The sequence below is a fragment of the Dipodomys spectabilis genome, unplaced genomic scaffold (genome assembly GCF_019054845.1).
Source record: "Dipodomys spectabilis isolate Male_0828 unplaced genomic scaffold, ASM1905484v1 ptg000071l, whole genome shotgun sequence".
Classification (NCBI taxonomy): Eukaryota; Metazoa; Chordata; class Mammalia; order Rodentia; family Heteromyidae; genus Dipodomys; species Dipodomys spectabilis.
In genome coordinates, this window is record NW_024870748.1 from 1,546,693 (window position 1) to 1,572,929 (window position 26,237).

At 37.3% G+C, this 26,237-nt stretch overlaps 1 protein-coding gene across 1 annotated transcript in view; it reads left to right on the forward strand.

Annotated features, from left to right (window-relative positions):
* Positions 1-26,237, forward strand: part of Gria3 (glutamate ionotropic receptor AMPA type subunit 3) — a 261,812-nt gene that overhangs the window by 32,611 nt on the left and 202,964 nt on the right. The window contains exon 2 of the mRNA XM_042682411.1: positions 18,025-18,264. Within this exon, the coding sequence (XP_042538345.1) occupies positions 18,025-18,264 (240 nt within the window). The remainder of the gene's footprint in view (positions 1-18,024; positions 18,265-26,237) is intronic.

Genomic DNA, 26,237 nt, shown 5'->3' on the forward strand with positions numbered 1-26,237 from the left:
TATGGAAAAGGACTTGGCTGTTCTGTGCTGCTGCAAGAGGTTACAGTGGGAATCCATTTGAATGATATTCTGCACCAGTGATTTCATGTCTCACCCCACAGATGGGTTGAGTTCTAAAAGAAGATGTATGATTTGGCTGCCATACAATTGGTTAAAGGGATGTAGGCTGGAAGCGAAGGATTGTACAACATGAAGTCTAACCCTACTACATGCTGAAATTCCTGTGGAAGGATACTTTCACCTTCCTAACTGAAAGGGGAACAGAAATCTCCTCTGGCTTCCATCCCCAGGTGGTAATTTAGTGTGACACCAGCTGAGTGAAAAGAGATTGGTTCAGATGGAGCTCAGAAAATCTAGGAAGGGGGGATGGATTGGGAGAACAAGCAAATAAATAAGATGTGATCTCTACACATGAAATAAACAGTGAAGACACTGTTGTAGACAATGCAATGATAAGCTTAGGACAATACATGGAACTACAATGGTATAAGGTCAACAACGTGCATTTTATTTCATGAATCACCAAACACATGCATAGATTTGATAACTAAAACATCTGTTCCATGACACAATGTTTGCCCTTTACTATATATGGATGCACTTCAGCATTTTTCTGTTCTATTTCATTTATTTTTTTAATGCTAGGTCATGACTCACTACAATAATTTCATAAGCTATGAATGGGTTGTATCCTGCAATTTGCAAAACATTACTCCCTTATCTATCAGATTCTGCTCTGGAACAAACCAGCAGTGAGGTTGAAAAAACAATGAAATAAGAGTGGAGAAGGTAGGTTCAAGGCAATACATAAGGAGAAAAGTGGAGAGGAAGGGCGAAGTAATATTGTCACCATGAGTTTACAACAGGAGTTCACTGAAGCACAGACTCTACTTCAAGCACCTGGCATACCACTTGATGTATTGTATGTATGTATGTATGTATGTATGTATGTATGTATGTATGTATGTATAAGATAGATAGATAGATAGATAGATAGATAGATAGATAGATAGATAGATAGATAGATAGATAGATAGATAGATAGATAGATAGATCTGATCAAAAACAGGAAAGAGCCCAGCACCAGTGGCTTACACCTGTAATCCTAGCTACTCAGTAACTAAGATCTGAGGATCATGATTCAAAGCCAGCCCAGGTAGGAAAGTTTGTGAGGACCTTATCTCCAATTAACTATCAGAAAATCGGAAGTGGCACTGTGGCTCAAGTGGTAGAGCACTCACCTTGAGCTAAAGAGCTCAGGGACAGTACCCAAGCCCAGAGTTCTAGACCCACAACTGACAAAAATAAGGGAAGACCGGAAACCACCTTGGGCAAATAGCAATGTTGACAGGCTTTGTTGTTAGTAGTTTTGCTCCTCCCCTTTGTCTCTAACCTTAGCACCCAGCACTGCTTTCCAATGATAAAAGGTCCCGGATATTAAGGTACCCCCAACTGGAGAGGCATTCCCCAGCAGATGATTGAAAGACTCAGATCTTTCCTCTCACTATTACCTTCAATATACCTGACCTATGTCCTGTTTCCTCAGCACCTGATGCTGGGACAGAATTAATCTGACAAACCAATCCATACTGAAGTAGTCATAAGAAATACTGACTCTTATGTTCCTCTTGCAGGCCACATTTGCAATTTGAAAACAGTAGAGGTGAATGTTTCAACCTTAGTCAGTGAAGAAGACAACTAAAGTCAAAGTTTTCTTGGGGCCCAGAATCACACTACAAGATGACTACTTATACTTTGGCAGTTGCCATTAATTATTAGAAAATGTTTGCCTCTCAACAAAAACATCTAAGTTGCTGGTACAATGCTTAGAACAGATTGCGTACTGAATAAATACTGATTGAATATGAATCTAAAATATGTAGGTGACAGGGTCTTTAGTGGAACTTACTAATCTAATATTGTCTGTAATGACAAAGTTTTCAACTTGAGTTCATTTCTAGTAGCCCCTAGCCACATATGGCTATGAAACACTTGAAATATGGCTAATATAACTAAGAAATGGAATCTTTAATTATATTTAATTGAAATTTGTTTAATTTTAAATAGTAACATGCATCTAGTGACTACCAGATTTCACAAAATATGTCTAGACCATCACTAGGCATAAGAAAAACATTTTGAGCAAATGCCTGTCTTTTATTGGTACCCTTTAAGAAAGCTGAGTCTTTCTAAATTAGCTACAAGACCTGAAATATCTGTCTTTCAAAGGATGTCCTTCTATGGGGGGAGATTTGTGGAAGCCAGTTTCAAAGCCTTTGTTCTCAGATTTGAGCTGGAGTAACTGTTCCCAATCAAAGTAGCTTTCAGTGCAAGGACCACTCTTTTATAACCACCAATCCTATGTATTGTGAAGATGGCTTTACAAGAGTTACTTTGTCAGGACTGCATTCAGGAAATTTTATAAAGCTGATTACTACTTCTTTAAAGTCTCCTGGCAAGCAGAGATATTGAGGACCATGGAGTCTAGAAGCCAATCATATAACAATTGTTCAACCTGTAAAATGGGCAGGCCATTTGCTTCCTGACAACAAAGGGCAATGAATCAGCTTTTGATCTTATATAAGTTCATAAATTGCCAGGTAGAAAGGATAACTTTCACTCAATCTTCACCAAAGGGCACTGCTCTGCCTCCATATCCTCTTTATTTTCAGTATCTTCTTTTCTGAAACTTTCCTCCCTATAAAAATATTAATGATAAATTATAAAGATAAATGTCAGAGATGATGAAAATGGTCAGAGAAGAAAGTTGTTCCCCTTTTTTCTGAGATTCAGGTCTATGAATGTGTTTAATGAACCAGGATCAGTGTTAAATCATTCATATTGCCTAAACTACAAGTATATTAAAGACACATTTGGAAGAAAATAAAGAACTCTAGCCAGAGCATATTTATTACCTATTTGTTATCACCCTTGATAATGTAAGGGTGAAAAAGAAAGAGATTTGTCCAGCAATTCTGCCCTTTACCCTGTTCTTTTCAGCATCTTTTGTCCATAACTTAGATAATGCCTCTCATAGCCAGATTATCAAATGCAGAGATGACATATGACTGGGAGCAACAGCAGATAAACTTGTTAACCAAATTGAGATTTAAAATTATCCCTGAGACTGAGCCAAAACCATGTGGATACTTAAAAAGGGTAATGTCTATATTTAGGTACAAAAAGATCAACAGCATGTATCTAAGAATGGAAGGTTCGCATCATGGCTAATGTTCTTAGCAAGATACTTGCTTTACACATTTAGGGCCACAAAGTAGTAGATTTCATAAATGCCTACCATGGGCTGGGAACAATGATCAATGTCATTCTAGGCAGTATTGGTAAACCTATGTTGTATAGACCAAAATAGATAAAAGTGCAGGAAACATCCAACTCTTCTGGTGGTTTCAACTGTGGTGCTCAGCCCTAGAAATCAAGCTCTATGGATTACATTTGACAACTAGAACACAGAGGAAATGAATAGAGTGGTGAAGTGCTTGGATTTTTTTATGCTATATATCTGAAGAACAAGTGGTATGAGGGGTGCTAAGCCTAAAAAGACAGGAAGGATACATATTTGCAGATATTTCAACTCTCATGTCAAGTAGATATTTTCTGTAAGCTTCAGACCAAAAACAAAGCTATTCCAGGGAAAAAAACATACAACCTTATCTGAAAAATATACTAAAATAAAAGAGCTTACTGTATGGCTCTGTGCTTATTAGGAGGCTCTGAGTTTAAAATCTCAGTATCCATCCCCAAAAAGAACAATATCAAACAAAATGGGGCATGGTGATATGTGCCTGTAGTTCCCACTGCCTGGCAAGCTGAGACTAGATAATTTCAAGGCCAGTCTGGGCAACACAGCAAGACCCTGTATCAAAGGGAAAAATGTGAGACAAAGAACTCAAACAGAATTTAAAATAAGAGATGTGAATTTCTGACTGATGATAGACATAAACATTTTATTATTTTATGTGGTTTTTAAATTATGGATATATTAAGCCTATGGAAAGGTACATAACAGTTTTTTGTTTTGGTTTGATTGGGATTTTTTTGTCAATGATGGGGCTTGAACTCAGGGCCTGAGCACTGTCTCTGAGCTCTTTTGCTCAAGGTTAGCGCTCTATTACTTTGAGCCACAGCTCCACTTTTAGTTTTCTGGTGGTTAATTAGATGTTAAATTTTTACTGAGTTTCCTGCTCAGACTGGTTCCATTCATTAGTTCTTAAGAACAATTTTTTTATTTAGGGGTATATCTCACCTTCTCTCCACAGCATAGGTTGAAAAACTAAAGAAAATTGTTTTCAAATGTGGAACAATACTAATAATATGGATTACTATTTTATGGCATAATACCAAATTTGAAGGACTTATCTATCTATGACAAATCTTAGGGCTAATTCAAAGCCATTATATGAGCATCTCTTTCCTGCCCAGGTTTAGAAACTGTTTCACTGATTGTCAATAGATCACTAGATCAATTCATTTTCCCATTAAGAGCCCTGTTAAATTCCACACAAAATGAGTTGCAAGTCAGGACAATTAGATGATTAATGGGAATATGTGAGTGAATGGCAGAGACTAAGGCTGAGAAGAATGACAATTCTCTTCAGTCATTTTTCATGAGGATGATGATTACTGACAGCAAAGTACCAATACTACTTACTCACTTGACACTCAGTGGTTTGGGTCATTTTTCAAAGGAGAGTTTCAGCTATTTCTATTTCTTCTTTGCACATTGCTGTGAAGTAGGCAGGGCAGGTGTTAGTTTTTCTGGCTTACAAGTAACAGAACTGAAGCCCAGTGAGGTGACTGGCCCAAGGTCACACAGTGGCAGTGTTTTTATGTAATAAAAATTAAAATTGGGGCTGGGAATCTGGCTCAGTGGTAAAGTGCTTGCCTTGCATGCATGAGGCCCTGGGTTCGATTCCTCAGCACCACATAAGCAGAAAAAGCTGGAAGTGGCGCACTGTGGCTCAAGCGGTAGAGCTCTAGCCTTGAGCTGAAGAGCTGAGGGAAAGCGCCCAGGCCCAGAGTTCAGGCCCCATGACCTACAAAAAAATAAATTAATTAAAATTAAAATTTATTTGATGATGAATAAATTCATAATTAAGCAAAAATTATTAAAAACTCACCTGTGACTATCAACTCCAATGCTCAAATATTATTTTGATACAGAAGAGCTTCAAATGCATTCCTGTATCCTCATCAATTGTAGCACATCTCCTGACACTTCCGACACTTATATGGAAGGGTAGTTTATACTTACAGATGTAAAATGCATTTTCCCAAATACATGGGTTTGTATGTTAATGTCTACATTCACAAACCATTATATTCCAGTAGGACCAAATGTTGATAATGAGTATTTTCTTTGCCAGCATTTAGAAACATGTCATGTAAGTGAAAAATAACTATTTAGACTGTTGTAAGGCAGTGCTAAGAGCAGAACAAAATGTGCAAAGGAACTAACCCCCAAGATGGTAATTAAACTATGGAATTATCAGCTGGAGAATAAGTCTGACACCTTATTCTGACTGAAACCAACAAGCATCTGCTCTGGTTATGAGGCCTCAAGAATAAAAGGCATTAGGGGCATGCAGAGGTTGAATGGTATGAACCCAAAGAAGAAGCTATAATTTATTACTTTACAACCATCTTATCACAGCCATTTTCTATCTAATCTATTTCTCCAATCTCCTGCTTACTAAGGTTAATAACAAGTAGTCAACTAAAAGATAAGAACATGAATGGAATTGCTCAGTTGGTGGATTTTCAAGACTCCATAAATATCTACCCTTTCTAAGTTACTAGTCTTAAAATGGATTCGTTGGGATCTACAACATATAAAAACACTTTCAGGGCTGGGAAGGTGGCTCAGTGGTAGAGCGCTTGCCTTGCATGCTCGAGGCCCTGGGTTCGATTCCTCAGCACCACATAAGCAAAAAGAAAAAAGCCGGAAGTGGCGCTGTGGCTCAAGTGGTAGAGCGCTAGCCTTGAGTTGAAGAGCTGAGGGACAGCACCCAGGCCCAGAGTTCAGGCCCCATGACTGGACCCAAAAAAAAAAAAAAAAAAAAAAAAAAAAAAACCACTTTCATTGAGTTCAGGTTTTATGCTCTTCTAAAAGGAAGTCATAATCTAAATCTAAAGTTCTTGATCCATTCATCTACTGAGGGGCATCTGGGTTGGTTCCATATCTCAACTATGCTAAATAATGTTGCAATAAACATAGGGAAATGTGGTATATATACACAATGGAATTCTATGCCTCCATCAGAAAGAATGACATTGCCCCATTTGTTAGGAAATGGAAATACTTGGACAAAATTATATTAAGTGAAGTAAGCCAGGCCAAAGAAACATAGGTCCCATGGTTTCCCTTATTTGCAATAACTAGTATATATCTGAGACAAGAAGAAAAGGTCAGATAAGTTGACGTTAGGTGAAATGAACCCCAAGATAAGGATTCAAATGATTTTTTTTCTTTCTTGTGATTGTTTCTAACATATTTATAAGATGATTTCTTTGTTGCTTTGTATGTCCCTCCCCCACGGTATAACTCCTGCTTTCACTGTATTTTATGTTGGTATAATTTGTGGAGGAGAAGGGAAAAAACAAATTGTTTAAATAGGGATACAGGTGGACCCATTGCAACAATGAGATGTACAAGACGCTATGTCAAAAAACGAAGTTTACAACTTTGGGGGGGGGGGATGGGAAGGGATGGTACGGGGAAACAAAGGAAGAGGCAACAATGCTTGGTAAGAAATGTACTCATTATCTTGCCCACGTAATTGCAACCCCTCTGTATGGTATTTTCACAATAAAAATGAATGAATGAATAAATAAATAAATAAATAAATCTATAGCTCTTGATGTGAGAGTAGGTGAAGTTGCTCCGTGGGGGCTGGAAAGAGTCCACCTAGAATCTAATGAGGCGGAAAGGATGCCAGCAACTGGTGGCTCACACCTACAATCCTAGCTACTCAGAGGCTGACACCTGGGTATCACAGTTTAAAGCCTGGGCAGGAAAGTCCATAAGACTCATCTCCAATTAACCACTCCAAAACCAGAAGTGGAACTGTGGATCAAAAGCACTAGCCTTGAGCATAAAAGCTCAAGGACTCTGCCCAGGCCCTGAGTTCAAACCCCATGACCAACACAAAACAATCTAATGAGGAGAAGCCTGAGATGGTGCTAAACATTCTACAGTGCCCAGGACAGCTCTTGCATTCATTATCCATCCACAAATGTTAAGAGTACCAAGATTGAGATCACCCATCTCAAGTGGTACAGTGTTTCTTAGCAATCTTGAGGTGCTAATTTCAATTTCCAGTACCACAAAACATCCAAAAACTCAATGTAATACCCATCAAAATCCCAACAAAATTCTTCAATGATATAGAAGAAGCAATCCAAAAATTCATATGGAATAATAAAAGATCCCAAATAGCAAAAACAATCCTTAGCAGGAAAAACAGTGCTGGAGGAATATCAATATCAAATTTCAAACTCTATTGTTTTTGTTGGTCATGGGGCTTGAACTCTGGGCCTGGATGCTGTCCCTCAGTTCGTCATGTCAAGGCTAGTGCTCTACCACTTGAGCCACAGCACCACTTCCACTTCAGGCTTTTTCTGTTTATGTGGTGCTGAGGAATCAAACCCAGGGCCTCATGCATGCAAGGCAAGCACTCTACTACTGAGCCACCTTCCTAGCCCCCCAAACTCTATTATAAAATTGTAGTTATAAAAACAGCTTGGCACTGGCAGATGACTGGGCCTGAGAAGAAATGGAATAGAATTGAAGACCCAGAAATTAACCCATAGACCTATGGCCACCTAATCTTTGATAAGGGAGCCAAAAACACAGGATGAAAGAAAGATTGCTTTTCAACAAATGGTACTGGCAGAATTGGCTACACACATGTAGAAAACTAAAGTTGGATCCTTATATATCACCCTGCCCTAGAATCAACTCCAAATGGATCAAAGACTTCAATGTAAGATCACATACCCTGAACATATTATAGGAAAAATAGTGGAAATACTAGGGCTCCTTGGCATGGGAAGAAACTACCTTAATAAAGACCCAGAATCATAACAAATCAAAGAAAATTTGGATGACTGCATTAAACTGAAGTTTCTGCATGGCAAAGGACATAGCTAGCAAGAAAATATAAAGTCCACAGATATGGAGAAGATTTTTACTAGCCATACAATAGACAAGGGTCTCATATCTAAAATATACTTAGAGCTCAAAAATTAAAGAAAAAAATCAACTCATATCCACCAAAGTTTCTCACAGAAACTGGAAATGGGGTGTGTATATTTTCATTAACAAATTGGAACAAAAAATGTAGAAATTGTAGTCTCATAGGAGTCTCAGAAAAGGCTCCAATCTGATGACCAGTAAAGGGACTACTCTCATCATCCAAGAGAGGAGGATTAATGACCTGAAGGCAAACAATGAATACTCTACATGCTTTAGAGGTTAAATACATCATGCATTACAAAAGAGTAATACAAGGTGTGAGAGAGGGTAAAAGAAAAATAATGATCCTTAGGACTTTGATTTGTTTGGCTGAAAAAAGTGATGCATGAAAAAAAAACAAGGACAAAAGTAGCAGACCTATGATTAGAGGATGAAAGTAGAGAAAAAAATGCTGAATATGTGATGTCTTGAAGGTGTTAGTTGGGCAGTTAGAAATCTAGAGCTCAGCTGGGCACCCATGGCTCATGCCTGTAATTCTAGCTACACAAGAGGCTGAGTTCTGAGGATCATGGTTCAAAGCCAAGCCAGGCAGGAAAGTCCATGAGACCCTTATCTCCAATTAACCACCAGAAAACTGGAAGTGGCGCTGTGGCTCAAGTCATAGAGAGCTAGCCTTGTGCTGAAGAGCACAGGGACAGTGCCCAGGCCCAGAGTTCAAGACCTATGACCCAAAAAGAAAAGAAATCTAGAGCTCAGGAGTGTGGTTATTCTACAGGTATGGACTTTATAAATATTCATGTGGAAATAGTAGGATATTTCCCTTCAAAGAATATTTATCTAATTAAAAGTCATTTAGTGTTCAATTAAAAAAAAACCTCAGCATAAGTAAAGAGTCAGGGACAAAAATCTTTGAAAGTATATTCACTGAGCAGCCAGATCAAGAAGAAATTTTAAAGGAGTCTATAGAGAACAAGCCTGCAGAATTCAGTGCTCTGGAAACAGGAAAGTATCATCTGTGAGATTTGGCCAATGCTATCAAATGGTGCTCAGCATTCAAATGTAACAACATCTGTCAATGGAGCTGGATGGGGCAGTGAGGCCATCAGCAAACTTCTGTTTCAGTAGAGTAATGGTAGCAGAAATGAGGCTTCAGAAGTATCAACCCATCATTAGTGAGGATGAGAGAGAAGTTACGTTGATAGTTTGTGGAAATGGTAGAGATTTAGGGGTTAATGGAGTCTTTTAGCAGATATGTTAGCTTAACAGGAAGAAAGCAGCATAGAGGGACTACAGATACAAATGTAAATAGCTAGTAGCCATTGTGTATCTCTTGGGTAGATCCTTGCATTATTGAGCTTCTTGCAAAACTAAGTTGAGAACATGTGGAGTTGGAAAAGATGTATCATGTAGCACTTAAAAAGAAGAGTTTTCTAGCTACCAGAAGTACCCCTGTAATGAGTGAGTTTCCTTGATATTGGGAGGATTCAAGAAAAGCATATGATGAAAGATTCTGATATTGAATAGGAAGATTATAGTAGATTATTAGTTTATACTTTTTGAATTTCTCAGACCAGTAAATACTTCAGAGAGAAAAGATTGAAGGACTGTTATTTCATTACCAGAGTTATCAACCATTTAATGTTGCCATTTTTACCATATTCTTGCTAGATACTGCTGTTAAAGATTATGATGAATTTAGGGAGGTGAGAAATTAAAATGGAAATGTCACAGTGTAATCCCCTTTGTGTAAATAGTGAATATTAATAAAAATATTTAGTGTCTTCAAACAAAAGTTTAGTTTATCTTCTACTTCTTGTGGGCCAGAATTCCTATATAGTTCTTGCCATACTAAAAAATAAATTATTGGCAACTTCCTATCTCAAAGCTCTAAGAGAGACCCTGTTCAACCTGCCATTTGCAGCTGCTAAAGGGCAGCCACATTGCTTAGTCCATGGCCCTTTTCAACTTCAAAGATAGTGATGGATAAATGCTTTCCACATTTAAGGAGCTTTGTGATTACAGTAGGCCCTGAAGATAGTTCAGGATAATGTCACAATTAGCAATCTTACTTCAATGTTAAGCCTTAATTCTCCTGTACCATGTAATCTAATTCATAGATTAGGGGAATTAGGACATGAAAATCTTTTGGAGAGCCATTATCTTATCTGCCAAATAAGAAATACAATTATAGATAGATAGATAGATACATACATACATACATACACACATACATAGAATCTCTTCTATGGTAAACATAATCATCATTTATCACCAACATCATTTATCACCAAGATTTCAAAGTAATAAGTACTCTACACATAACACAAAAAGTAGAAATGTTATAGAGAGAAGGAACTCCTAAGAAAGAACCGTTATTGGCCTTACTCCAACATAACACACACACACACACACACACACTTATTTTATCAGACTAAAAATCTACCATAGACTAGCACCATACCTTTTGAAATTGCCATTTTATATGATCTTCTTCAACTCTCTCCAAGTACTATATCTTTTGGCCTACTGAAGTACATGCTAATCCTGTATTAGCTGGAAAACCTTTTTGTGACAATTTTGTATCAGTTCCTCCATAGCTGTATTTTTCTGTTTCCTGCTGGCTTCAAATGTGATCATTAAGTCAGCAAGAGACTTCAGTTTCCTTTATTCCCCTTGATTCAAAAGGGTATGAAAAGTGTTGTGTAAATGATATGCAATATTGTTATTCTGATCTTTGGGATAATCAAGTTGTTTGACATTTTTGTAATGAGGCCTTTTGGAATATGGGTGGCGTAATTAGCTGCCACACTGTACATTAACAATACCTGTCCCAGTCCTACAGACTTGGGGACTATAAATAAAAGCATGACAGCTGGCTCCAGCCTTTCTTGTCACTCTCCATTGAAGGGAACACAGCTGGGGAGCTACACTAGAGTCCCTAGGAATCCAGGATGTAGTCAGAAACAACACCTCAAACCAGAACGATCTGGTATTGCTAATGGGAAAAGATGGAGACAGGTTGGCTTACAAAGCAAACAATGGAGCTGCTTCATACTAGGAAGGTGCAGAGGCCCCAGGTGGCAATAACATTTTACTAGTACAGGCACTATACAGAGAGAGGTAGAGAGAACAACAGGACATTGTTGAGCCAAATGAGCAGGGTTTCTTTATTAACCCATTATTAATACTCAGAACTGAGACTAATAAAGAACACTGAAGTGACAGCAAAGGTGAAAGGGAAGTAAAAATGTACCACCTGGGAACTTAAGACTGTGAGAATGGAGATTACTGTTTGGAGGATAGTATTACAGAGTCAACACAGGACAAAGGATCCTAAGAAAAAAAGCTGACCACAGAGAGCTGACATAATTTATATCTTATTTATAAATCATCTATTGTGTTTCACCCTCGTTAATGTATAAGTTCCAATAGAACAAGATATTATTGTCACTCTATCTCCCAAAACCTATAAGAGTACCTATCCCACACATAATAGATATTCAATAACTATTTGTTAAATGAATAAATAGCATTATTTTAGTATCTTATGCACCTGCCACTGTTACAGGTGTCTCCCATGAATAACTTCACTTTCAACTTCCACAGCATTACCAAGACAGATATTATTATCCCAATTTTACAAATGAAGAAACTAGGTCAGAGGCACAGAGATAATAAATAATTGCCTAACATGTGATAAGCACCAATTTATGATCTCCAAGTTATTAAACAATAATGGTAGTGATGCCTCATAAGGCTTGTAGGAGTATTAGATGAGAAATATGTATAGTACTTAACCCAGTGCCTAGATAAACATTGCTATCATTATTATTGACTTTCATTGTCAATAGCTGTTGTTGTTGTTATTATTATTATTATTGGCTTCTATCACTATTGAGGCTGTGAGATTCAATGCTGAATCTCAGAGTTGTGTGAAATAACTTACACCAAGTGACACAACCAATCACTGTAATAGAGTAGTTTGTCTCAAAATTTATCGCCCTTTCCTCTCTGCTAAATGAACTCATAAGATTGCCAAGACAAATATTTCTCCCATCAACATTTTCTTCTAAGATAGAAGAAATAGATGTGGTTTGCTAATGATTCAGGAAAATGAAATGGATATCCCCCTCAAAAAAATCATATTTCCAAAAGCTCATCAATCTATCAGTGGCTGTCACTGTTGACCTGAGGTAGGGGGATGAAGGGAGCAGATAGAAGCAGCCAGAAAGCAATTCATAGGATATATCCAACTGTATGCCCTTGGCTGAGATCTAGGCATTAAGGATGTTATTTTCATGAAAGGCACATCCTGACCTGTTACCCTAGATAGCACAAGAGTAGATGGAGAAGCTATTCCTAAGAGACTGCTTCATAATTCATTGTGTGACCATGTACAAGACACTATCTTTCTTTGTGTCACAGTTTCTGTATGATAGGGAGGCATCAGATCAATGGAACTTTTCAATCAAAAGAGCTCTTGCCTCTTTTATATATTGCACTTTCTACATGAAATTTCTTCTGGGTAAAAGATTCCCCCAGTATGCTTGAAAAGCCACAATAAAAAAATCTTTTAAGTTCCTTCCAGCTCATTCTAACGATCTAAAAACATATAGGTTGTCCTGTGGGTAAACTCGGTGTTTCATTCAACTCTACTTTCTGTAGCCAAGAATGAGCCCAAGAATCAGCCATGGTAGGTTCCCATTGTGCCTGGTTCTTGCAGAGGCTTCTAACCTTGCCCTCACATGGAAGCTATCTTCTGCATTAAGCTACTTCTCACTATGTCTTCTACTTGCATTTCTTACATTGGAGTAGGTAGAGTAAGGGTGATTGCTTAAAAGTCAGTATTTGTGGGAAGCTATACTTCTATGTTATATGAGTAGAGTGGCTGTTTTTCTCTTAACACTTTTGTTATTTATGTCCTCCACTCTGTCTGCCTTTTGAACTATGGCAACATATTATTCTCTGAGGATAGCTTCTGACCTACTAATACCAAATCTTTTGCCTGAATCACAACCAAAGATCTATGCTTCATTTAGAATGTTTTTACTTTTAGTGGGTTATCCCACACCTGCTCCCCACATATTTGTATAAGGTCTTCATTTATCTCATTGTGCTCATTACCACACACAGGCTTAAAACCTCACTGAAGCAGAGTGCCAATGGCTGATGCCTATAATTAATACTAGCTACTCAAGAGGTTGAGAGCTGAGAATCCTAGTTCAAAGCCAGCCCAGGAAGGAAAGTTTGAGATTCTTATCTCTGATTACCATCAAAAAAAAGCTGAAACTGGAGCTATGGTGCAAATGGTAGAGCTCTAGCCTTGAACAAAATCCAAAAGCTCAGGGATAGCATCCAGGCCTTGAGTTCAAGCCCCCAGACCCCTCTCTCCTTCCCTCCCTCCCTTCCTTCCTCCTTTTCTCTGTCTCTGTCTCTGTCTCTCTCTGTCTCTTTCTCATACACATACAAGAAAACACCACTGAGTGCATCTTCTTGCAGACAAATCATAATTATACCAAAATTGGAGTATCAAATACACATTGTGATTCCGTTGTTGTAAAGTTTTAATACAATTAAAAATAACCCCTGCTTTCACTGTATTTGATGTTGGTATAATTTGTGGAGGGGAAGGGAAAAAACAAATCGTTTAAATAGGGATACAGGTGGACCCATTGCAACAATGAGATGTACAAGTTGTTATGTTGAAAAAACGAACTTTACAACTTTGGGGGGAGGATATAGGTGGTGGGGGTGGGGGTAGGATAGGGAAAAAAGGAGAAGGCAACAATGCTTGATAAGAAATGTACTCATTATCTTGCCCATGTAATTGTAACTCCTCTGTATGGTATTTTCACAATAAAAAAAAATAAAAAATAAAAACAACAATATGGTGTTTAGGTGTATGTGTTTGGATGTTTTTAAACACCCAAATACTAGTAATGGCAAGTTTAAGATACTGCTTACAGGGGGAGGGTGATTGTCAAGAAAAGGGGTTCATTGGAGAATTCACAGGCAAAAATAAGTTGTTGGTAATGTTATACAGTTCTTGTGTTGGGTAATGAGTTTGTAAGTATTCATTATAGCCTAAAGAAATAGATAAATTCAACAAAGTATGAAAGATCGAAGGACAAACTAGTAAGGACTAATTAATTCCATGTCCCTGTGGTTCAAAAACAATGTGTGAAGAGTAATACAAAATCTTTTTCCTATTGACCAAATATTTACCACCATAAGATACTTTCACTAGCTGGTGTCTTTCAGCACATCAAGGGCTTTGTAAACACCAAAGTAGTAGATGACATCTGTATATTTCTCTTGATCTTAGTTTCTACTCAATTATTTCCCCAAATCTAGTCAAGTCAGGTCTTTCTTTGTTACATTTCCCCAGAGGTATGTTATGTATTAATTGAATTTCAGATAAACAACAATTGAATTAAAATTCAACTGATTTTAATGATATTGTCATAACTGTTTCAGCTTTCTAGATCCATGACATTAGTTAGGGCAGGTTCTTTCAGAGATTACAAAATAATATCAGGATGCTCAGTTGAATTTGAATTTCAGATCAACAGAATATTTTAATCTATGTGATAATCTTACACTAAAATTTAACTTCTCTGAAATTCAAATGTAGTTATCTAGTTCAAACTGATAACTCTGAAAACCCTATCTCATATAAACCAACAATTATTCCGATGGCATTGCTGGAATTGAGGTTCCAAGGAGTGTGATTAGGAGTCAAAGAGACGCTACAAAATATCAATTAAATAGTAAGGGTAGCCAGGCACTGGTGGCTCACACCCATAATTATAGCAACTCAGGAAGCTGAGATCTAAGGATCCTAGATCAAAGCCAGCCTAGACATAAATTTTCATGAGACACTTATCTTCAGTTAACCAGTAAAATGCCAAATGGTAGAGAATCAGCTTTAAGAAAAATAAAAAAGGAAGACTGCAATAATCTGAATTCAAGCCCCAATGCTGGCACAAAAAATACTAATGATAATAATATCTCATAAGATTTGTGACAGTATTTAATGAGGTAAGAGTTATATAGTACTGAATATGGTGCCTAGATAATTCACTATTATTGTTATATTTTTAATGGCTGTTATCATTATTTCTGGCTTTTATCACTTTATGGCGGTTAGCATTATATTGTGAAATCTTGGTCAATACACAGAATATTATGTGCATTGGACAATATTTGACTTGATTTAACACTCTTCATTTACAATATTAATTTGAAACTGGGATGATTAATTTGAAACTATGGGTGAACACCAACACATCCTTTTTGTTTCTGAGTACTCCCTCTGTCTTCCTGCCATGAAGCACCCTAGGTTAATCCTCTAGTTGGCTTTTTATTTCTAATATGCAGAATTTTTCTGGCCATATGTTTTGAGGTCACTTAGAATGCCTCATATTGAAGGCTGTTGTCTCCCATGTTGGAGATGGTTAAGTGACTGATAAATTTGCAATGCCATCCTTAAGCTAATGATTGATGAATTTGGTTGGTAAAAGTGAGCAGTCCTTTTTAACATACATTTACATAGCATTTTTGAAAAGCAAGATACCATAGGTATCAAGGACTCTCTAATATAGTCAAGAATGAATTAAATTGGCTCTCTTCTTATACCTTTATTCAACCTTCAGTACCTTCCTTATTTTTTTTTAAATTTTATTTTATTTTATTTGAGAACATACTGTACAGAGGGGTTACAATTACCTGGGCAGGATAATGCATACATTTCTTACCAAGCATTGCAGCCTCCTCCTTTGTTTACCCTTCACCTCCCTTCCCAGCCTCCCCCCTCCCCCCCCACCCAATCATACCCCCCCTCCCCCCCCACACACACCGACATTGTAAAACTGGTTTTGACATGACATTTTGTACTTCTCATTGTTGCAACAGGTCCACCTGAATCCTTAAACGACTTGTTTGTCCCCATCTCCTCCACATGTTATACTGACATCAAATATAGTGAAAGCGGGGGTTACACTGTGGGGGAGGGACATACAAAGCAACAAAGAAATAATCTTATAAATGCGTTAGAAACACATGCATGAAAGAAACAAAAACATTAAAATACATATTTAAGGGTTCGTTTTCTTAACATCACATTATCTGACTTTTTCTGTTTGACTCATACCTATACTAGATATTGCAAATAAGGGAAACCATGGGACCTATGTTTCTTTGGGCCTGGCTTACTTCACTTAATATAATTTTTTCCAAGTCTTTCCATTTCCTAACAAATGGGGAAATGTCATTCTTTCTGATGGAAGCATAGAATTCCATTGTGTATATATACCACATTTTCTTGATCCATTCATCTACTGAGGGGCATCTGGGTTGGTTCCATATCTTAGCTATGGTAAATAATGCTGCAATAAACATAGTTGTGCTGGTAGCTTTAGTGTGGTCTTTTTTGTAAACATTAGGGTAAATGCCCAAAATTGGGATTGCTGGGTCATAGGGGAGTTCTATGTGAAGTCTTTTGAGGAACCTCCATACTGCTTTCCAAAGTGGTTGAACAAGTTTACATTCCCACCAACAATGAAGTATAATGACTTTACTGTTTCTTCTCTCAGGGAAGATTTTCTCGACTGTATCATTCTTTTTGCCAATCCATTCATTCATACCAAAACTTATCTTTTTGATTTCCTACTCATCCCAGCATCTAATTGGACATATTAATTCATCTTACCATGATAATAGCTTTAAAAGATTATTTCATCCCTCTTCAAAGCCACCAACTTTTTCAACATTCTAAAACTGAAGAAGTAAGACTAACTGTAGTATTTAGAGTTTCCTAGCAGATAAGGGAGACCATGCAAGACCCCTTAATTCACCCCACATTATGCCTGTTATGCTTGCTTCAAATGAATAGGAGGCAGTGGCACAAATAATCTAAAATTCATTTCCATTTGGTTTGGAAATTCACCACACGGTGTTGTTGTAGCTTCTTTGCTTTGTTAATTATGTTCTATTGAAGCTAATATTGAAATTGCTTTACATTTTTAAAGCTCATCTGCTAGAAGAGCAAAGAGGAAGGGGTATGACCCACTTTGAAATGAAAGGAAACTGACAACCATGAGGGTGCTATTGAAGTTTCACATGTGGACTAATGAGTCTATAAGAAAAATGCAACTATATCAAGGCAGAGCTTTGCCAATTACATATGGGCATAACAGGCAGCCATCTATCCCCATGACTCAATGGACATTCGTTTTCACAGCATTCCCAGAATCGAGAATCTCTGTAATTTAATAGTCTACACAAAGGGCTTTAATCATAACATAATTATAGTTGAATCATTACATAACCTGGGTAAAGTACCACATTTCCTAGCACATACATTTTCAGTTGGTATTACTAAGTCTTCAGACATTATGGTCACTTAGGAGAGAAAGTAGGAATGGGATGGAAAAACAATTATACCCTAATGGAACATGGCTACACTAAAAGTCCCTTGAGTAGCTATAGTGGGAGAACATGCACCTACAGTGCCTCAGAGATGAGTGAGGAAGACTAATGAAAGAGGTAAGACAACATTCACCATCCCACATTGTCTTAGTTTTCTGCCTGCAGTAAATATAGACAATATGGAACAATAAACTCTTACTTCTAATTCCTCTGATGAACAGGTAGACTTCCAGAGGCCTCCAGGGATAGTCTGAGGTCTTGGAGTTGGTTTTATTTTGAAGCATGTAACAGAGCCTAACTGTACATTGAATTGATACTCTAGGAGCTTCAGAAATGGACAGCAGGTACATTAAATGTTCTTTCTCATTCTCTCATTGCAGTCTGCTCCCAGTTTTCAAGAGGGGTGTATGCCATCTTTGGATTCTATGACCAGATGTCAATGAACACCTTGACCTCCTTCTGTGGGGCCCTGCACACGTCCTTTGTCACACCAAGCTTCCCCACCGATGCAGATGTGCAGTTTGTCATCCAAATGCGCCCAGCCTTGAAAGGCGCTATTCTGAGTCTTCTTGGCTACTACAAGTGGGAGAAGTTTGTGTACTTGTATGACACAGAACGAGGTAAGAAGAGGCATTGCTTCTCCTCTTTGGAAATTCGTATAATAGTAGCATTCAATCTCTAATTCATATGTTCTTTTCTCCCAATAAATGAAAGCTAACATTCTTTTAAGTTGTTTTTACTATTCAAAAGAAATAAAAGGTTAAGATAAAAGAATCAAACAATGGTAAGTCTGGAATCTAAATTAGGGTTCTTTAAATTTGTTTTGGAGGGGTTTTTTGTATGTTTGTGTGTACATGCCAGTCCTAGGGCTTAATCTCAGGGCCTAACTGCTTTCTCTGAGCTTTTGTACTCAGGGCTAGCACCCTTGAGCCATCGTTCCACTTGTGGCTTTTTGGTGGTTAATTGGAGGGAAGGTGCTCACAGACTTTCCTACCTGGGCTTGCTGTGAACTGCAGTCCTCAAATCTCAGCCTCCTGAGTAACTAGGCTTACAGGCATAAGCCACTGATTACTGCCTAGAATCAAAATTTTAAACTACACATGTCCTCACTGAGAAGTAATTTGGGATAGCTGAGACACTGAAAAAGAGCCCCTTCAAAAATTTTATCTGCTGTAAAATGCACAGAGTAAATATCTAAACTAGACAACGGCCAACACTGGAAAATTTTAGAAAATGAATCCAGTCTGGGGCCATAATTAATTATCTCCCATCATAGATGCGGAAACTAGTCGAAAGAAATGAGCTCTTCACATGGCAATTGAGCCACCAATGTGAGACTGGTGACAACGTCCCCTGCTTCCACCAGATCACATTGGGTTCTTAGTTAACAAGGATTTGACAATGATCTGATAAAAATAATGAGTGAAGAGTCTCTAAACTGGGCTTTGAGTATGGATGTTTTTTCTAAGAGTGAGTAATACACTGAAGACATATTCCATCAAAACAGTCTCCAAAATTTAATCTGAGTGTACACAATTTATAGCAAGGTATATTAATAATATATTCATTAATTAGCTAAAAGCATACACATCATAATTCATCTAAATGAGCCCCTAAAGTCAGTTATCTGTGAGAGCTTCTTTAATAAATCCAACAAACCATGATGTTTCATAAGATAATGTTTCTTTATCAGACATTTTCCTGTAACTCTGGTTACAGAATAAGTATGAATTTCCTCTGACTTGGGTGTTCCAGAGTCAGGGAAGGAAGGAGAAAATGAAAGGTCTGATTTCCTGGGGAAGAGGTACTTGGAGATAATGTCCTTCTGGGTAACTTAACTCAAGACCAGCTTGCTCTTGGGAAACCAGAGTACTCTTCACTCTACTCTCATTTTGCTGCATCACTAGATCCTTTCTTGGAATCCTTAAGCTTGTGTTTTCCAGTGTCTTCCATAATATTATCAAATTTCATAAACCTGGAGCAGGAACCCAGAGTTCTAATCCAAACTTTACTATTAACTAGTTTTCAGACCTTGACAAACTTACTAGTTTTAGTCTCCTCACCTAAAATGTGTCTCTTCTTAATGTAATATTCTATAATTCTATGACTTTAAAATATATTATGTAAGACACATGATGCTTTATTTGTGTCTTGGTACTAATCCTAACTTGTATATATCATTATGCTACGTTTCAATCTTTGGTAGATAAATGTATATGTAATATGGCTCCAATAGTAATGGACAGGAAAACACACTCATGAAAAAATTCCTGAACAGCAGAATGCTATTGGATTGCTTGCTACATTAGGGACTAATTCCTTTAAGAATTGTGAGAAGGACCGGGTGCTCGTGGCTCTCACACATAATCTAGCTACACAGGAGGCCAAGATCTGAAGATCATGGCTTGAAGCTAGCACAAGCAGGAAAGTCAGTGAGACTCCTATCTCTAGTTAAGCACCAAAAAAGCCAGAAGTAGAGCTGTGGCTCAAGTAATAAAGCAATAGCCTTGAGCAAAAATGCTTAGGGACCGTAGCCAGACCCTGAATTCATCCCAGGATTGAAAAAAAAAAAGAATTATGAAAAGGTAGCATTCAAGAAGAGTAGTTTTTAAAGAAATATTGCAAGAGTACCTACCTGAGAATAGGTAAGCAGCATATTACAAGAGAGGAGGAAGGGGATATAGGAAAGAAGAATCAAGAATAAAGGACAGATTCAGGAAGGAACTCCGTGTATTCAAGCAGAGCTTGTTTGACTAGGGTACCAAAATAGCTTGAATGCTCTAATTTTTAATATACTTAATTTTGTTCAAACACTGTGAGTGAATTAGCCTATTTCTCTTTACTGTGTATAATGCAATCTAGAATACAGCAATCTAGTTTTGAGAACTGAAGTTTGACAATCAGCAGCTTCTTTCCTAAAATTTCTGAAAAACTAAAGCTTAGTTCTACTAACTCAGTAACTTTCATTTATTCAAAAGCAGAGAACACAATTAATGTATTGTCTCCTCATTTCATATCCCATATTTGATCATTAAATCTCTATTAGAGAAAAAGAAGAAATGACATGTGTCTATTTCTTACTCCAGTATCTTTTCTCAAATCATCTAAGTAACTGAGACAATTATATGGTCGTAAAGCCAAAAGAAACCTTTCTGATTCATGTAAATAAATACAGTATTTCTTTCCTCTGTAAAACTTCAGCTGGTAGGACTAATGTAGTGTATTCCATAAACTTTTGTGCTATTTTTTCCTTTGGAAAATCTTCTAAAAGCACTACAGCAGGAACTTGCTCCAAAATTTTTGATGTCTGCCTATTCCCACATTAGGGGGAAAATCAGTCTGTTCATGACTCAAAATGATTATACCTTAACCAACTAACAAACCTGTTCTTCCTATTCTACCCATGAGAACCTCCCACTGCTGGAAGTTCCCACTTTACACTGTTGCCAAAATATGCAAGAAACACACCTGTTTCAGCAACTTCATCTCTACTACTACTGAAATTCTCTCATTCATCTTGATTACGAAAATTATTTCCATCCTTCTATTTTTAAAAATCACCTCAAAGTCTACTTCCTCAAAAGAAAGTCTTCCATGACCATTCCACTGCACAATGATTCATTCACCCACTCATTATATATAGCATATATAATGTGTATATATGTATAATGTACATATACTCTATACATATAATGGATACATAATATATATAGCAAGATTAGAAGGAAGCAGCCATGTGAAGAACAGTAAGAGTTTCAAGTAGAAATTAAAAGTGCCAATATCCCATGGAACTGAAAAAACAATGGGGCTAAAGAGTAATGTGAAGTAGAAAAGTAGATGGAAAGAAATAGGTAAGTAGGAGGCAGATCATAGCCATAGAATATGAACAGGAGTGTGGATTCCACAATGGGAAGTCATTGAAAGCTTCTGAAAAGAGAAGTCACATGACTTAAGCATCTATAGAGACTAAAATATAGTAAAAGAAGGGAAAATAATTTAAAAAACCATTTTGGTGATATAGGTAATAATGACAGTAATTCAAACAGCAGGAAGAAGTGTATAAAGTTGACATATAATTTGGAGACAAAGCAACAGAACTTGAGGGTAGATTACCTGTGGGAAGTGAAGGAAAGGAAGGATTTATAGATTATTGTTTTTAAAAATTAGCTTGAGAGACTAGGTAAAATGGTGATGCAATTTACTGAACCAGTTTTGAGGTAATGGAGATCTTACCTACCTTTAAACACTCAGAGACCACTTTTGTTCATGACATTCACTCAGCAGTTAACATATCTGCTTTCAATAGTTATTTCCTGGGTCTCCTCCATACTATCCCAAGCCCTTCTCTCTAGTGTCATAATAATTCATTAGCCTCCAGATATATACCTTGCGCTTCCTCAGGTACAGAGCACAGGCCTTATTTTCAGCTTCTATTATTGGTTCATCAAGAATAAGTACCTGTCGGGGCTGGGAAGGTGGCTCAGTGGTAGAGCACTAGCCTTGAGCTGAAAAGCTGAGGGACAGCGCCCAGGTCCAGAGTTCAGGCCTCATGACCAGAACAAAAAAAAAAAAAAAGAATAAGCCCATGTCGTTTCGCAGTGCTTCACCTTAAGGAGGGAAAGAGGGAGAGAAAAGGGGGGAAAATGAAGAGTATAAGCAGGAGAAAGGATAGGAAAGCAGGCAGGTAGGCAGGAAGGCAGGAAGGAAAAGTACGAGGGAGGGTCAGAGAAGGAAAGAAGGAGTGATTAAAGAAGGAAAAGAACATACAAGAGAAAAAATCGCATAGTACATTTTAAATCCATCAAAAACAATATCAAGAAAGAAAAAAACTTGTGTCCCTATCTTGAAGTTCATTTCACTTAACATCATCTTATATGGTCATATGTAAATAGTTTTTGACCTTTTCTGCTTGTCTTAGACTTATATTAGTTATTGCAAATAAGGGAAACCATGGAACCTATGTTTCTTTGGGCCTGGCTTACTTCACTTAACCCTGTTTTCACTGTATTTGTTGCTGGTGCCTTGTATATTGTATAAACATTTTTCTAGCTTGGTGAGGGGAAGGGAAATAATAAAATGCTGAAATAAGGATACAGGTTGACCCATTGTAACAATAAGATGTTCAAGATGCTATGTTGAAAACAAAATTTACAACTGGGTGGAGGGAGGGAGGAGTTGGGGAGATGGGGAGTGCAGGGGTGGTAGAGGAAAAACAAAGGAGGAGGTAACAATGCCCAATAGGAAATGTGCTCATTGCCTTACTCATGTAACTGTAACCCCTCTGTACAGTATTTTTACAATAAAAAAACATAAAACAAAGAAGGAAAAGAAAGCAGGTCCATTCTAAAAATCAGTACAATTCTTTAAACTATTCAACAAAGGTACCTATCCTGTGTTTTTCTTTGACTAAAATGACCATCTATTGCTTCACTAATAAAATCTATATGAGAAATTACAGCAGCCAAATACAAACTTAGAATACTTTACATGAGATGTAGAAGATGGAGAGACATAACAGAACACTGTAATTACATTCAAATAAGCTAAACATACAAATGGTGTGACTGCTCTGTAAGGGCAGAGATGAATGAGAAGCTGAGAAATGAGTTAAACTTTTGAAGTCATTTAAAAAATGGATAGCACAAAGGGAATTTTCTTCTGTGAAATCGAGAAACATTGAATGGAATTCAGGGATTTATTGACTCTATTTTGATTTCTGTCTGTAGAGAAAGGTCTGATTTGGCGTTTACAGGTCATTGCTTCACTTAGTTACAAAATGCCATCTTGGTTCATTAATACAAAGGTGAAAATTATACAGGTGATACTATGTACATGAAAGGTCACTTCTTGGGATTTATGAGATTGACTATGTGTGTTATCTGGCTCCATTGTACCCTTTCCTTTTATTGACTCCCATATTCCTTATTTATCCAGGGCTTCTAAGTAAAACATATCTCTGTACCTACACTCTCAAGTAGGAGCAAAACATCACAAACTCCATCCTTGCCTGCCTCTGTACCTCCAGAGAAACATTATGGTCCTGCATTTTATTCTCATTGATTAATAATATTTCTTTGCTAAGTAACAACAGCTCAGCTTACCAAATTATTTGTGCCAATTTATTATGGATACTAATGATTTGTGTTAATATATCCATGGAAGAAATTTCTGTTCAGGCAAGTGACTTCTATGGAAATAGACCCTTAATTCAAAATATAGCTTTCTTTTTATTGTTATTTTTAATTGACACAAAATGATTGTACATATTTATAAAGTACAGTGTGGTATTTTGTTACATGTATATATGTGTACTAAGCAAATCAGGGTAACTGGCACATCTATTACCTCATATATTTATCATTTATCATTGCTCTATGGTAAAAGCATTCTGAATCCTCTCTTGTAGCTATTTTGAAATGTACAACACATTTAATTGTTAACCAAAGTCACCCTACTGTGCAAAAGAACTTATTCCTTCTAGCTGATGTTTAGCCACTGACCAACCCAACATTCCTTGCTAAGCCTCTAACCACTCAACCACTATTCTAGTGTCAGCTTTAATTCAGAGATACTAGGCAGTGCAATTCCAGTTTAGTCACATTTATTTTTGTAAAGAAATTTCTCTATCCCTCAATCAAATACAGTGAAAACAGGAGTTATACCATGGGGGAAGAAAAACAAAAGAAACAAAAAAAAAATTACATAATACATCAAAAACAACAGCGACAAAGATAAAACCTCTTGTGCCCCTATCTTGGGGTTCATTTGGTTTAGCATCATCTTATATGGTCATATGTACAAAGCTTTTGACCTTTTCTGCTTGTCTGGTAAGATTATCCTAGATGTATAATAGTTATTGCAAATAAGGAAACCATGGGGCCTATATTTTTGGGTCTGGCTTACTTCACTTAATATAATTTTTTCCAAGTCTTTCCCTTTCCTAAAAAATGAGGCAGTGTCATTCTTTCTAATGTAGGCATAGAGTTATACACACACACACACACACACACACACACACACACACACACATACACACACATATATATATCACTAAATCAGATTTTCTTGATCTATTCATCTACTGAGGGGCATCTGAGTTGGTTCCATATCTTAGCTATGGTGAATAATGCTGGTAAAAACATAGTTGTGCTGGTAGCTTTAGTATGGCCTTGTTTGTGATCGTTGGGGTAAATGTCCAAAAGTGGGATTGCAGGGTCATAGGGTAGTTCTATGTGCATTCTTTTGAGGAACCTCCACATTGCTTTCCAAAGTGGTTGAACAAGTTTACACTCCCACAAACAATGCAGTAGGGTTCCCTTTGGGCCACATCCCCTCCAACATCTGTTGTTATTAGATTTCTTGATTATAGGTAGGGGAAAAACAAAGGAGGGGGTAACAATGCTCAAAAGGAAATGTACTCATACCTTACTCATGTAACTGTAACCCCTCTGTACAGTATCTTTACAATCAATAATATATATATATATATATATATGTATCTCAAAAAAAGAAATTTCTAAAACCATCTTCTGGGGAGATGATCATTTCTTCCTATCAGGCCTATCTTCTGGGTGCAAGTAACTTACTTCTTTGTAGTGCAAACATTTCTCCACAAACACAATATTGTTACACTTAAAGACTCCAGTCAGACTCTCCAGCACCTGACAACCTTCCTTGGCTTCAATGGCACAGCCCACAGAGATGAAAGAATTTGGCCCAGCTGGCACTCTTGGCTTAGATAATGAGATAATAGCCTTGGGTGTTCTTTGAGACAACCAGTCCCAACCTTCTATTCGGTGTTCATTAAACTCCTGCTGTCTCCCATTCTCAATCTGAAACTCCCTACTCAGTTCCCAAGTAACTCTCAAGAAGTCAACTGCCTTCTAACAAAACTTTCTCTCCAAGGTTGTCGCAGAAACACAGGCATTGTACCAATTATCCCATCAGTCAACAAGCAATTATTGAGTTTTCCCCAATGCTAGATTGTGCTAGTCTACTGGTGGGATTTAAAAAGCAGAATTAATCCCTGCCTTTGAGAGGTTGACAATCTTGTTGCAGAAACAAAGATTTATCTCAAGGGCCTGGAAAAAATATTTTACCAACCCACTAGTGACATTTGTACTCATTAGAGTAGGTATCTTGGGAAAAAAAGTAAAGGTTGTCAGATAGCTAAGAAGATGGGAAAATTTTAGAAGGTCCTGAAAGGCTTAAGTGGTAAAGAGATTTCCCCATGACAAGGAGAAAAGAACCTTTCCTCAGAGGACTATAAATATTTTTAGACTGACTGGATTCAGAACGTACGGAGAGAAAAGCAGTGCTTCAAATTCCTCATCCCTTCCTGCACATTGGCATTCCAAACCATTTCCCTCCAGTCCATTCAACTCTACTTTCCCAAAGAAAGTACATAATCTCTCACTTGTTCTCTTGCACTTACTTCCTCTTCCTTTTCCTTATCCTTTTTTTCTCCTCACAAACATTCACATATACAACCTAATACCATTCAATAGTACAAATCAGAATATCCCTATCATTCTCATTTTATTATATTAATTTCATAAGAGCAGCCATCATTTTGTACCTACTCGATATGCAG